Source organism: Microtus ochrogaster, linkage group LG1 (assembly GCF_000317375.1).
Source record: "Microtus ochrogaster isolate Prairie Vole_2 linkage group LG1, MicOch1.0, whole genome shotgun sequence".
Classification (NCBI taxonomy): domain Eukaryota; kingdom Metazoa; phylum Chordata; class Mammalia; order Rodentia; family Cricetidae; genus Microtus; species Microtus ochrogaster.
In genome coordinates, this window is record NC_022027.1 from 30335898 (window position 1) to 30350772 (window position 14875).

Sequence of the window (14875 nt, forward strand, 5' to 3'; positions counted from 1 at the left end):
TGTCCTAGAACTAGCTCTTGTAGACCAGGCTGGCCTTGAACTCACAAAGATCCACCTGCCTCTGTCTCCTGAGGGCTGGGATTAAAGGCGTGTGCCACCATCACCTGGCTAAGTCACTTTGTATCAGACCAAATCTGCCGCTGTGGTGGCTTTTGTTGCAAAACCGCAGATACTTGAGCTTCTGCTAATTCAGGCAGTGGGATTCCGCTGCAAACTTAGCCAAGGCAGGCAGAATGGGCCTGTGTGGCCGAGTGTGTCTCAGACTGGGCACTTGGGCCCTAGTCACAAACTAAAAAACAGCACCCAGGAGGGTGCTGTGTTAGCTAGCGGGCTACCCGCTTGAGTCGGGGACAAAATTGCCCGATGTTGGACGCCAAAATGTAAAGGCGTAAACAAATTCAGACAGATTGTAAATATATATATAGCTTTAATAGACTTACAGAACCACCGCTCCAGCGGAGACCAGGAAAGCAGAAGCAGCGGCTGGTTCCTTCTTATCATTCAAAGGTGTAGGCACACAGCCACAGAGAAATGAATAGGAAATGACGCAATGTTCCAGAAACAAGAAGCATTCTTGTCAAAAGATGCTAAGATACAGAGAGTAGGGCAGTAACTGGGACTTAATTCCTCAAAACAGTGTCTTTAAAAGAAAAGTTCTTTTTAAAGTGCCCAAGGAGAAAAGGCTGAGTACACAGAAGGACCCCAGCCTGCCTCCATCTAGTCAAGTGTTGTCTTTGTCCATTTTCCATGCATGTGTGCATTCAGGTAGGTGCGCGCGCATATATGTGGATATGCATGTGGAGGCCTGAGGTCAATGTTGGGAATAATTCCAAATTGTTCTTCCATTTTATTCACTGATTTAGGGTCCCTCAACCAAAAACAGAACTTGGCAGTATGACTAGTCTTACTAGCAAGTTTGTTCTGGGGATCTCTGACCTGAGGCTAGAATTATATATATGTAGGTGGACTGACAAGTTCAGCCAGCATTAATGTGGGTTCTGGGCATGCGGGCTCTAGCCTTCACATTCACATGGCAATTACTGTAACCACTGAGCCATCGCTCCAGTCCCTAATCAAATGTTTCCATGTTTGAGACCTCCATTTTCTCTGCTATCCTTTCAATAAGTGGATATAAAAACATTGATTAATGTATGGATTTACTGATCTGTAAATTAAAGAACACTGAGTTTTTATTTAAGTGACATATCCATATATTAGCAAAAACCAAGCAAACAACAAAAAAAACCCAAACAACATAAAACCTAAGCAATTTATTTATTTAAAATACCTCTATGAACATGGTACTACTTCCACATACTAGTTACTGAACATGACTTTTAAATTTAAACTCTTGGCATCATCTTGTTTGTTTGTTTTAGATGGGGTCTGTCTCTACATAGCCTGGGCTGTCCTGAAACTCAGAGAGCTACCCTCCTTTGCCTCCCGATTGATGGATTTAGAGGCATCTGACACCAAACCTGCCTCTCAACATCATCTTAATGGTAATTTGTTGTCTAATCATTATAATTATGCATCTGTTTTCAGCACTTCTCAAGAGTCTATATCATGTTAAAATATATCATTATTATCAGCATTATTTTGAGGTGGAATCTTACTATGCTGCCCATGCAGATAACTTGTGAGCCTGTGAGAACCTCCAGCCTGAGCCTCCAGAACACCTGGGAGGATAAGTGTGTACTGTCAGGCTCAGTTTACTATTATTAGCATCGTTATCACTGCTTCTAAGAATAAATCACATCAATAATGAAGTGGAAAACATATTCAGGATAAATGAAATATTGTAGTATGATGACGTCATAATATAGGATATGAGAGGTGGTCTATACATAGTCAAATGACTTACCTTTGAAGTTTCCCATGGCAAATGGATAGATAAAAACACCTAAACCATAGCCATATGGTTAAGCATATCCATAGAAGGAATTCTGTTTGGGAGGGAGGAAGGAAGAGGCCTTTTAAGGATGATTATTAATGATTTATGGGCTTCTCTGCTTGTAGAAATCATTTCAAAGCTTAGCTCAAGTGCTACCTCTACTACACAGGCAATTCGAATGCGTCCATCATCATTCATAAATTCTTTGGTTTAAACAATGGTTTAGTATAAACAATACTCTGAAAGGCAAACTCCTTCCAGACTGGAAGGAAAAACAGCCTGCTCTGTACAAGGGCAATCAACTCTCTCATGAAACCACCAAATATTATTATAAACGCACAAAACAATGAAAATAGAGATGATCACGGTGGTTGCCAATGGTACTAGCAAGCAGATAGTAAACCTTTTATTTCTTTTACCAAAGGCCAGAAAGATATTGTGCACTATGTTATAGATGGGAGTGAAGGATAAGCAAGATGAAGGTTGGGGAAACCAGCTATGTGGTCAAATAACTGACTCATGATGTGAGATACAGTCTTAGAAGCAGCATCTTGTCTAAAGCAGTCCTTAGCTCTACTCTGCTCCCTCTCTCCCAATCCTGCTGGGCTCATCTGCTGTCCACCCCTCACTCTAAGTGCAGCTGGGTGCCTACCACTCTTCTGTCTCTGGCCATTTGCATGTTCCCAATCTTCCAGTCAAGTAGCTCCTTCCCAGGAAGCCAGGGAGCTTGACTGCCTGTCTCCTGTCTTCATACCGGTATCCACTTTTTTTTTTTTTTAACCTCATCTTACTGTGGGCCTGTACCACTTGACACAGGATTACACCTCCTCCCTTAGCTCTGGGTCTCCTTATAGCTATTGTTATTCTTAATCCTCATGCACAAGGTGTGTCTCTGTGCTCAGTGCTTTTCCCCTCCATGAGAATACAGGCTTCAAGAAAAAAAGGTTTTTTTTTTTTTTTTTTTGTTTTTTCTTTCTGCCCAATTTATATAGCCTTGAAGAGTTCCTGATATTTGGGTTGACTTTCATACAGATTTGTTGAATTTAGGAAAGATTTTACGAAGGAGATTGTCCTTAGAAGTTAAAACAATACAAGAATTTCTGATAGGTGAACAGCACACAGAAGGCAACAATGAGTTCAAAGCTAAGAACAACTAAAATCCACAGGCTCTATCTAGGTAATGTGGATGATAGGATATTCATTGGGACCCCCCCCCATCAATCACTAATTAAGTTGGGACCCGTCCCCTCATCAATTAATCAATCAATTAAGAAAATGCTGGCAGATTTGTCTACTCCCCGATTTTATGAAGGCATTTTTTTATCAGCTGAGGCTCCCTCCACGCAGAGTTGACATAAAACTATTCAGCTTTGGGTCTCTCTATTCAACCCTGCCTATACTGGAACTCACTATGTAGACCAGGGTGGCCTGGAACTCAGAGATCTACCTGTCTCGGCCTATCCAAGTGCTGGAATTAAAGGCGTGCACCACTATGCCCAGTTCTAATGCTTTTTAAACAATGAGAACTCATTCTTTATATATTTTGAATTTTCTTTTGCAGCTTGTTAAAATTCCGACGAAAGATTAAATGAAAAACCCGCAGACTAGTATGAGCTGTGTATCAAGTAAACACGTAAGGGATGGTGGCTTTGAGGATTTTAAAATAAACACATGGTGGAGGAAGAAAGCATTAAGGACAGAAAAGAACAATGGAAAACTGAGGATTGGAAGGGGGAGTGGGATGGTGGGAAGGGAACTTCAAAGAACACCAGAAGCCAGAGAAAAAGCCACTCTGTAAAGCAAAACCGGAATACTATGGATGGGGGCGGGGAGGAGCCAAGCGCGATGCGCACGCGCAATGGGGCTCAGGTGCCGGCCGCTGCGGAAGAGAAGCCACCTAGAGACGCCGCGCGGCTCGGGTGCTGCTGCGCGTGCGCGGGCGGCCCTGCGCCTGGCTCTTGGTGGTGGTGGCTGCCTCCGCCGAGGCCGGCCTTGGATTTGGGGCTCGCGCTCTCTTCGTTCGCTTGCCGGCGGGTTCGCTCCTCTTCTCGCGCCCCGGGACGGCGAGGCTGGGGAAGGGGTTGAAAGGGGCTGTTGATCGCCTCCTTTAACTTGTGCGTGGGGCGGCCATGTCGGCCGGCGAGGTGGAGCGCCTGGTGGAGTTGAGCAGCGGGACCGGAGGGGATGAGGAGGAAGAGTGGCTGTATGGCGGTACGGAACTTCCTGTCTGTCTCCCGGGTTCTCTCTGGCCTTCCTCCCGGCGTCGCAGGTCCGGGCGTCCGGGGCCTCTCGTCCTAGCCCTGGCCGGCCTGAGTTTAGGCCGAGCGCGGCCTGCTCCTCCCGGCCCTCGCCCGGACCCGCAGCCTCTCACTGCGCGGTGGACGCGGGCCAAGGAGGCCGGGCAGCCTCGCTTCGCCCTCCTCCCCACTGTCCAGGCCTCCTCGCTTCTGCGCTCTCTCTATTCATGCCCTTTCTGTCGATCCTGAGCTGCTTCGGGGTGTCTCTTGCTCGGTGGTTGTTGGGTGCCCCTTCTCGTCCCTTTCTTTCAGAAACAGTCATTCTGTAATTACAGCTAAATAAAGTTAATGCTATAAAACTAACGTCTTGTTTCTTGATGGTCAGTTTGTATGGAATGCACCTGCAAGGGTACCTCCTTGTCTGAAAGTCGTGCTTTAGAAATATTAATTAAGAGAGGCAGATGGAATACACTATGGTCCATAAAGAGAACCCTGAATTGTCTCCTGTATTAAGGTGAAGATTTTCATTTTTTTTTAAAAAAGATTGTTCTATAGCCCACTTCATAGTTGTACCCCATGACTCTTCCCGTAGGCATTTTCAGTCATGCATTTCTGTGTGCCTAACTTGAATGCATCATGTACTTTGCTTTTGTAGGGGACATGTTCTATGTCTGGCTTTAAGTCGTAATCCCCCTTGTTTGTTACACTAGATTTGAAAGTATTTTGTTCTTGCCTAGACCATAAGTTCTTGACTGTGCTAGAATATTATATAAAGGTGCACGTTGGAATCTAGGCAACCTTTTAGTGATGTAACTTTGATAAACTTGGGAAATTGACTGTTTCTTTAATGCAAAGAGTCAGCATCAGTATTACCCTTGACATGTGACATGTATGGGGTTTCTCCTACTAAATGTGTAAATCCTCATCACCTCTTTAAGCTTATATAGCAATGAAGTCTTGATTTTTTTTTTTCTTCCATAATGGGTATATGTTGTCTATAAAGTGATCTAACTTTGGCTATGCTTGTAGGCCCCTGGGACGTGCATGTGCACAGTGATTTGACAAAGGATCTAGGTTAGTGCTTGTTCCCTTCAGATTTTTATAATACTTGTTGCTTTTAGCCTGATTTCTTCATTTACTTTATTTTATTATTTTATTTGGTAGATGAAAATGAAGTTGAAAGGCCAGAAGAAGAAAATGCCAGGTTGGTGAACTTTCCTGTTGATGTTTTATGTAGACTGTGATTCTAGCAAGTTGTCAACTATTTTGTTATCGTTTTTGGCTTAATTACATTTTGACCAAAGTTTGGAGGACTCTTTCTATTTCAGGACCAATTAATTCTGTGTTGGTGTCTAGTAGCTTATAAGACAGTTTTTGGAGTTAGGCGTTTGTCACCTTTCCACCATTGAGTAACTATTGAACTTAGTAGTGGAGTATATAATATAGTTGGTCTTTGGGTATTTGATTGTTTTGGTTTTTCCGCCCCCAGACAAGGTTTATCTGTGTAGTCTGTGTGTAGAACTGATTTTGGAACTTGATTTATAGACCAGGCTGGCCTTGACCTTGGAGATCTGTCTGCCTCTGCCTCTGCCTCTTGAGTGCTGATATTAAAAGCGTGCGCCACCACTCCTGACTGAATGCTGCTGAATTACTGAGAAAAAAATAGTAGCTGAAAATTATTGCTTTGATAATTTATTACTTGTTTTATCTTTTGCTTTTGGTGTAGTTTTTTTTTTTTATGAGATGGCCCTTACTGTGTGGCCCACAAATCTTTTTGTAGACAAAGCTGTTTGCAGACAAGGCTGGCCTTGAACCCATAGATGTAGTATGCCTATTTGCCTCCTGAGTGTTAGGATTTAAGTCAGTATGCGTGGCTTGGCTGTAATTTTAGTTCTTTTTATTTTTTTTAAATTCATAATGGAACTAATTTTGGAAGGGAATCATGCTTTCTTCTATACCATGGACACAATAGATGATTTTTAAAATACAAGTTGATTTCTTTTGTTATATAAAACTTTGTATTTTATGGAGTGTGTCTAGGGAACCAAACATTCACACAAAAATTCAGTATAACTCATGCATATAAGTACATGTCTAAATTGGCTTTACTTTTTGATCAGAGGACTGCCTGTAATAATGAGGGGAGGATTTTTTTTTCTGTCTTTAATTAATGTGCATTTGGTGTTTTGCCTGCATGAGTGTGTCAGGTACCCTGGAACTGGAGTTAGAGACAGTTATGAGCTGCCATGCGTGGGTGCTGGGAATTGAACCTAGGTCCTCTGGGAAGAACAGCCAGTTCTCTTAAGGGCTGAGCCATCTCTCCAGGCTGGGAAGGAGTGTTTTAAACAGAGCAATCAAGGACTGGAGAAGTGTCTCATTTGGTGAAATGCATGCGTCATAAGCTTGTGAACACAAATGAGTCTGTCCTAGGAGAGATTTAGATAACAGAATCTCCAATACTCACTGTCCATCCTCTCTATACTGGTGAGCACCAGGTTCAATGAGAGACTCTCAAAAAAGAAGAAAAACAAATTGATGATTTTGGGCCTCCACATGGCATGCACAGGTGCAATCTCAAACTCATACACACATGGGTCACATACACAAAGAATATTTTTATTTTCGAAGTGGAGCAAATAATACTTCCTACCTAGCAGGATAATCCAAAAGGTAGAACAGGGACAGTAAGGGTGTGGAGAAACCAGACCAGTTAAATATTGCTGATGCTACTGTACAGTGGTGTGCCCTTTAGCCTCCACAGGGCTAAACCGTTATCACAAGTTCAGCAGTTCTGCTCACTTTAACTTAGAGAAGTGAAAACATACGTGAACGTGAGAACTTGAACATCAGTGTTCTTAGCATTAATCATAGCTAGTCAGGAAAATGGAAGTAACACACCTTTCCACCAACATACAAATTAGAGATTATCTATGCAAAGTACTCTTATGAGGATATTTCATGGTGGAAGGAAATAAAGTGCTGACTTGCTACAACATGGGTGAACACATTAAGAATGTGTTATAGGAATGAAGCAGCTTCAAAGGACATGTATGATTCAGTATATAAAGTATCCAGAGCAAGCAAATCCATAGAGACAGAAAGATCGGCATTGTGGGATAGGAGAAAATGGGGTGACTGACACAGATTTCTTTTAGGAGTCTGTGTAACACATTCTAGGATTTGATAACATAAAGGTTACACTGAACAAAATACACCCCTGTAAGTGTAGTCTTTAAATGAGCGGATGTGAGTTATGTCTTAACGAAGTCTCCAAAATGAACATTGTCAGAAATCTATTCTTTTGCATCCAAAAAATAAAAAGAGCTAAAGCCCACAAGGCGGCTGCATGGAAACGAGGAGCGAAAGTAGAAATGGCGCCAGCAGAGCCAAGATAAGCAGTGTTCTTCCATATATGCCCTTTTCCTCCACGCTTTGCTGTATTATCTGAAACTAAGTCATATATGTTTGGAGTTTTGTATTAAATTTACTTTCTTAAAACATTGGTAGGGATGTATAGTTTTTAAAAATAATTAAATGGCATGGTGGTAGTGGCTTAGACCTTTAATCCCAGCACTCGGGTGGCAGTGACAGGTGGATCTCTGTGAGTTAGAGGCCAACCTAAAAGTTGCAGGACAGCCAGAGCTACACAGCAAACCTCTGTCTCAAACCCCCCTCCAAAAAAATTTTTTTTTGCATATTCATTTCATTAAGTGTCAAGAAGCTGATTACAGGGTAGAATTATAATCAAATACACATTTTTATCGGCTAATCTTTATATCGGTTTTATTATTTAACTACAATTCTAAGTTCACTTTGATCGGTGTTTGTTTGTTTTTTAATTTTGTGTGTATTGGTGTTTTCCATGCATGTATGTCCATGTACCATGTTTATGTCTGGTGGAAGATAAAAGATGTTGGTTCCTCTGGGGCTGCCGTTCAGATGGTTGTGAGCTGCCATGTGGGTGTTGGGACTCAAACCTAGGCCCTGGGAAGGCACTGAAACACTGACCCATCTCTCCTTCGAAGTTCACTTTCTCGTTGAACTTTCTTGAATTCTCTGGGACATAGCGTGAAAGTTCATTGGAGTTTATCCAGTTCTGCCTTCTCCTAGTACTATTGCCTATATGTATTGTTAATTTCATTTGAAGAGCTTTGTGTGTCTCATCCCATGGAAGGGCATTTGTCTTTAAATTTTTACTTTTTCAGAAAAATATTATAATTTTAGCATTATTTAGAATTATGTTTTAATTGTGATAAGGAGTTGAAAGTTCTAAAGGATTATGTCTAACGGAGAAAGGGGTTCAGGTAAAGCTGGGAGGCAGCTCGGTACATCCTTGCACTAACCTGCCTAGGTCCCTGCTGTTGAATTTGCCCATTTTCCTTGTGCCTGGTTCATTGCTGAGGCCCCTGTCCTTGAGCGTTGCATTACACTGATTCCAGCGGTGTCCTGCATGTGGCCAGGTCTTAGCTGAGCACAGTGTACTGCCCCGTGAAATGAAAAGCACGCTGAGGGTCCGGTCCCCCACGTGCGTGCAAACAAGTGAACAAAACTTGTTTCTGGCTCTTTAGAGTTTATTTATGCAAATCATTAGATTAAGAATTGTAGTAGAATATTTATCTTGTCCTGTGTTAGGACAGGAAACGCTGACGTTTTCAGTTTCTTTACTAATATGCTTAATTTAGGTATGTTGTTCTAAATTGTCTCTAAGGATATTAGAGGAGTGAAGCTTAGGGGAGATAGGCATGACAATGAAAAAAGCATTGAATTTGTCAAAATCTAAGCATTTTTCTTTGTAAAATAGTTAAAGCCTACTGTTAAGAAACAGTTCTGGAAGTATTATTTTTAGTTAGTTGAGTCTCATGGCAATGTGAATGTCTTCTTGTTAAATGACACAATTTTTGTTGTAAAATGAGAGGTCAAATTCGCCTTCTAAAAGTGATTAGTTTTAGAATTCATCAAAATTGGCCCTAGAGCTCCTTATTAACTGCAAAAAGAGGGTAGTCTTCCATGAAGATAATTTTTTTACTCTTGAAATTTTGTTTTCAATAGAATAAAAGACGTATTTGATAAAGTGTGGAACAGCAGAGCAGGAGGAAGCGTGTGTGCTAACTGAGCACTGAAAGAATTATGATCTTATCATCTAGGATTTCATGGGCATAGGGAGAAGTGAAACTGTATTGTGTAGTCTTTGACTATTTTATAGTCCTTGCACACAGCAGATACTTAATAAAGTGATAAATGCACAGTGTTAACTTAAACTGTGTCCAACCATTAAATTGTATGTCATTAAGAAATTGTTGGGCAGAGAGTAGTGGTGGGGACCTTAATCCCAGCATTTAGGAGGCAGAGGTAAGCCGATCTCTTGTGTTTGAGGCCAGCTTGGTGGTCTACGTGGTGAGTTCCAGGAATCTCTCCAAAAGTCAGGAAAGCCCCACTCTCGCTTCCGTCTGAATACTTGCTCTATGCACACTACCAGGAAAGCCAGACAGATTTACAGGTCTTGTGTTCATCCTCCAGTTGGAGATAATAGCTTTAGCAAATCTTCTCAGAGAAACTAGTGTGAGCTGTGCTTGAAGCAGCAGCATCCAACCTGTCTGCTCCTTCCTTTTGTTGCAGTGCTAATCCTCCAGCTGGAATTGAAGAAGAAGCTGCTGAAAATGGCGTGTCAAAACCGGTAACATACATATCAGGCTTTGAAATCCAGTTACTCTGATGTTTAAGATCTTTGAAAGAACTTTAGTTTATTTACAGATAAAACCAACATTTAGCATAACCTTCAGCATCCTGATTGACTTGACCCCATCTTCTGTCAACTACTCCATCTGATATCAAAAGAATATGTAGAGTTAGTGAGGGGAAAAACTACAGGGAGGACACTTCAGGGGACACAGCAGGAGGAAAGGCTTACTGTTCATTGTTTTCAGATCACTAAAGAGGTGTAGATCACAGATGAGTAAGCCTGACTTGCAAAGCAGATGATGAGTCCACAATCTGAACTTACAGTTTCTTAGGAATGTTCTCTAGGCTATACTCCTGCCTCTGTGGCTATTGACATGGTACTTGGTGCCCTCTGAGGGTTGTACATTTTAATTCTGAATGCAGAAGGAAACTTGTAGGTTTTTTTTTCAAACTTAAACTTATAACCAGGAAAGCATTTGCCTAGGTGATATGATTGTCTACTACTTTGTAACTAAAATATAATAACCTTTTAGATCCATACTAACACCACTGTAAGCAGATCCATTTTATTTGAAAAGATACATAATGCTGCATACAATCATTTGCATATAGTCTCTTTCTGTTGTAGTTGATGACCTTACAAAATGAATCTAAGGAAATGTAGTTTCTATAAGATAGAATTATTTAAAAATAAGTACTTGAGAAATTCTTATGAGTAAAACATTTATGAGATTCAATGTCAGTATTAAAAATTACCAAATAGTTAACAGCATTGAAAATATGAAGCTTGTATTCTCTGAAAGAGGGCAATAAAAGATCTATTTATCTTTTTGGGGGTGAGGGAGTGGAGGGAGTTTTGAGATAGGGTTTCTCTGTAGCTTTGAAGCCTGCCCTGGAACTTGCTCTGTAGACCAGGCTGGCCTCGAACTCAAAGAGATCTGCCTGCCTCTGCCTCCCAAGTGCTGGAGTTAAAGGTGTGTGCCACCACCGGCTGGCCTATTTATCTTTCATAAGGTCAATTATTGTAGACCATCAGAGTTGGGATAACAATTTTATAAGCTTATAATTTTTACTCTAAAACAATTTCAAAAAATACAGAATAATAATTTTTTTATTCGTTAATATTAAATGCTGAGTTGGGTTATTGAATGGATTTTGTAATTGTTTTGTTGGTCTAGAAAGTGACTGAGACAGAAGATGATAGTGACAGTGACAGTGACGATGATGAGGATGATGTTCATGTCACTATAGGAGACATTAAAACTGGAGCACCACAGTATGGGTAAGTTATTTTTACCTTATTTGGCAGGGGGTCATTTGTGCCATGGTTTGCATGTGTAGGGCTGAGGACTCCCTGTAAGTCACTTCTGTGTTTCCCACTCAGGTTGTTGGGGCTTGGCTACAACCGCCTTTACTCTCTGAACCACCTTGGCAGCCCTAAGTTATACTTGAATGAATGCTGCCTTGTGAAGATACCATGCTTAGTTCCTCCGTGGTTGATTCTATTGATACTATGTTTTCCGTCTTACCCTGATACAAAAGAACTTGTTACAGTTTACAGGTGGTTAATTACTTTTTGCTTACTGTTAATTCTGTCTTTGAAAACAGCCATGTCTGCATTTAAAACATTTTTGCTAGAGAATTGGCTAGAATTAGTTCTTTGTTAAAAATGGAACACCTAAATTGTCATTTGCATTTTTATCATTCTTTCATTTTATTATACAAAACCTTAGTTTAGTTCTTTAATTTTTATATCGAATACAAACTAATGTATTTTTCTTGGCCTTTTAGACCAGTGTGTTGGTAGCGAGATTTATGTTCCATCAGCTGGAACAAGTTAATGGATTATTGCCAACTCAGTGAACACGAAGGGATCTTAAGGGATTGGAAGAAAACACATTAAAATGGATTGTGGTTTTGTTATCATGGTAGAATTAAGTATTTTGGGGTTGTTTTTTTTTTTTTTTTTTAATTAGCTGTAGTGCTACTGAAACTTTCTTTTAACTGTAGGGCTGCTGAAACTTACTTTTTCCTTATCTTTGTGAGTTTGTTTGTTTTTAAGATGATCATTCATCATTTTGAATAGGATGAAGTGGAATCTCAGTGCTGTCCCTGATGGCCAGGATGTTTGTTGGCTGTAAGGACTGTTGATTGTTCACTGTTTCATTGTTCCGTGTATGGGTTAGGTTGTATGGGTTTTTGGTATTTGCTTGATTTGAGTTCTTTATATATTCTGTACATTAATTCTCTGGCAGATGTGTTGTAGACTGTCTCCACTGAGCTGTATTTGAAAGAGTTTGAATTTCATGTAATTCCAATTGAGAACTTGGTGGCCTCTTAGTGCCACTTGTTTTCCATAGCATAGCTGTTTGAGAATTTTAAGTTTTATAGTAAGGTCTTTGACCAGATTGATTGACTTTTATTCAGGGTGAGGTATAAAGATTTAGTTTACTCTTCTATAGTTATGCATTCAGTTTCTCTAACATCATTTGTTGTAGTGTTGACGTTTTTGTTGAAGCTCAGGTGACTATAGTTGTGTGAGATTATTCCTGAGTCCTCTGTTCCATTGATTTAATGCCTGTTTTTGTTACGACTCTGTAGTATTATTGTCGGGTATGGTAATTTTCCTGGCTGTGTAGTATTGCCATTGGTGATGGTGGTATTGTTTGGGATTGCAGTAAGATCCTTCATGCTTCCCTATGAATTTTAGAGTTTTTCTTCTTTGGTGAAGAATGTCACTTATTTTGAAGGGATTGTATTAAATCAAATCTATAGATTGCTGTCGGAAATATTGCCATTTCACGATGAAATTTTTATTGAAAAGGTCTTTCACGTCTTAGTTTCTCTTTTTCCTCTATTTGTTATTTGATTTGGATTGATTTCCTGATTTCTTTAGGGGTGATACTTATTTTTAAAAAATTAATATTCATTTTGTTCCCTGACATCTTCACATATATATAGTATTTTCTGGCTACTGAATTTTCTGGTATATCATGGAAGGTTGCCCACAAGTATAATCATATTATTTGCTAATGGAGATAGTTTGGCTTCCTCCTTCCACTTTCTATCCCTTTTCTGAAGCAAAACTTTAAGCCCTATAATGCGTAAGCACAAGTATGTTTGATTTCTGACTTTAGTGGAATAATCCCATACGATGTTTTATGTCATGCTACTTTGCTGTGTTAAGATACTTTCTTCATATTTCTAAAATCTTAAGTTTTAGCCGGGCAGTGGTGGCGCACGCCTTTAATCCCAGCACTCGGGAGGCAGAGGCAGGTGGATCTCTGTGAGTTCGAGACCAGCCTGGTCTACAGAGCTAGTTCCAGGACAGGCTCCAAAACCACAGAGAAACCCTGTCTCGAAAAACCAAAAAAAAAAAAAAAAAAAAAATCTTAAGTTTTTTTGTACTTCATCAAAGATAAAACATATAAACAATACCTATTTAATTTGGCTGTGGTAGATCTTGAACTCAACCTTTTTTGTACATGCTAGGCAAGTACTCCTTCATACACCACAGCCGACAAAGTTATTGGGCAGAATAAAAGTAGGATTCATCATAGGTCTGGTTAGCTTAAATTCTAAGGAAAACGAGCCAAATTAAGTAGCATGAATATGATGTGAAACATAAATCTTTGAAAGTCTTGAGTATGATCTGAAAGCTTACTAATGTCTTTCTGTTCAATTCAAATCATTCTTCTTCCCTGGTCCCCAGAATCCCTTTTTCTTTAGCCCCCAACAGTGTTGAAAACCATTTCAGTTAGCACTAATTCTTGATTTTTATTTTTCTACTCATTAAAAAATGGTATTCTTTTGTTGTTGTTGTTTTTTTGAGACAAGGGACTCCCTGTGTAATTCTGGCTGTCCTGGAACTCTTTTTGTAGACCATGCTCAAACTCACAGAGATCCACCTAAGTGGATACCTTTACCCCCTAAGTGCTGGTACTAAAGGTGTGCACCACTGTGCCCAGCAGTAAACTCATGTTTAAAGAAAATTATATAAAGTTCATAGCAGCTAAGGTGATTTGCCCAAATTTACACAACTAGTTGTGTGTGACCTAGTTTGGTTTAACCAGTTATTTGCCACATAAATATCTGTATTCTTGTAGTCACAGCCCAGACAAAGATGTGGAGCACTGCAGCTGTCCTGGAGGTTGTTCCTCCTCCCCTTTAATTACTAACCTCCCGTTAACACTGTTCACCTCTCCCTCCTTACAGTCACCTTTCTTCTAAGTGAATTCATTTTTATGAATGAAATACTCCGTGTGTATTGTAAAGAGGTTTGATTGGTGATATAAAATTTGAGAAAGCCTAAAGTGGGGTCGTGGGATTTGGCAATGTGTCAAGGAAGGAGCTTTCAGGGCTGCAGGATTTCGAGATGTTGAGGAACTGGGAGGTAACAGCAAAGGGGTTTCTTATGATTTTTGCTACAGTGGCATATTGAGAGTAGCTGGGAGGCTTTTGGGATGGAAAAATATTTGAGATGGTAAAAATGGCAGGCCTTATTTAAAAAATTAGTTCTTGGGACTGGAGAGATGGCTTAGCATTTGTTGCAGGGATGTGGGTTCAATTCCCAGCACTGAGAACAATCCATAACTTCAGTTCAGGGGATCCAGTGCTCTCTTCTGACTTCTTTGGGCATCAAGCACTCTTGTGATGTACATACATGTAGGCAAAATAGTCATACACATAAAATAATCTAAAAAAATTCTTTATCCTGTATTAACTAAATAAACTTTATTTGTTAGTGCCAATTCATTCACTCACTATGTGGGTTTTATAACACATTGATATCTTCCTGTTTTGTTATTGTGTGTTTTTGAGGTTATTTTTTATTCTATTTTTAGGAGTTACGGAACAGCGCCAGTAAATCTTAATATCAAGGCAGGGGGAAGAGTGTATGGAAATACAGGTAAACTTTGTCTTTGCAGCTGCATCAGTGTGAAGATACGGCATACTATCTCAAATAGATTCTGAATAGAATGTCTCAGTTCTTTTCATGAGTAATGTTTGACTGCCATCTGACACACATAAGCAGACTCTGAAAGACAACTCAGACAGCAGGCAT

General features: G+C 40.1%; 1 protein-coding gene across 7 annotated transcripts in view; it reads left to right on the forward strand.

The window, feature by feature from the left end:
• The first annotated feature begins 3831 nt into the window (after window positions 1–3831).
• Window positions 3832–14875, forward strand: part of Fip1l1 (factor interacting with PAPOLA and CPSF1) — a 60108-nt gene continuing 49064 nt past the window's right edge. For all 7 annotated transcript variants that reach the window (XM_013350784.2, XM_005359350.3, XM_026785004.1 and 4 more), the window contains exons 1-6: window positions 3832–4105; window positions 5161–5205; window positions 5296–5335; window positions 9748–9805; window positions 10989–11092; window positions 14655–14719. In XM_013350784.2, coding sequence (XP_013206238.1) covers window positions 4024–4105; window positions 5161–5205; window positions 5296–5335; window positions 9748–9805; window positions 10989–11092; window positions 14655–14719 — 394 coding nt within the window. In that variant the 5' untranslated portion in view covers window positions 3832–4023. The remainder of the gene's footprint in view (window positions 4106–5160; window positions 5206–5295; window positions 5336–9747; window positions 9806–10988; window positions 11093–14654; window positions 14720–14875) is intronic.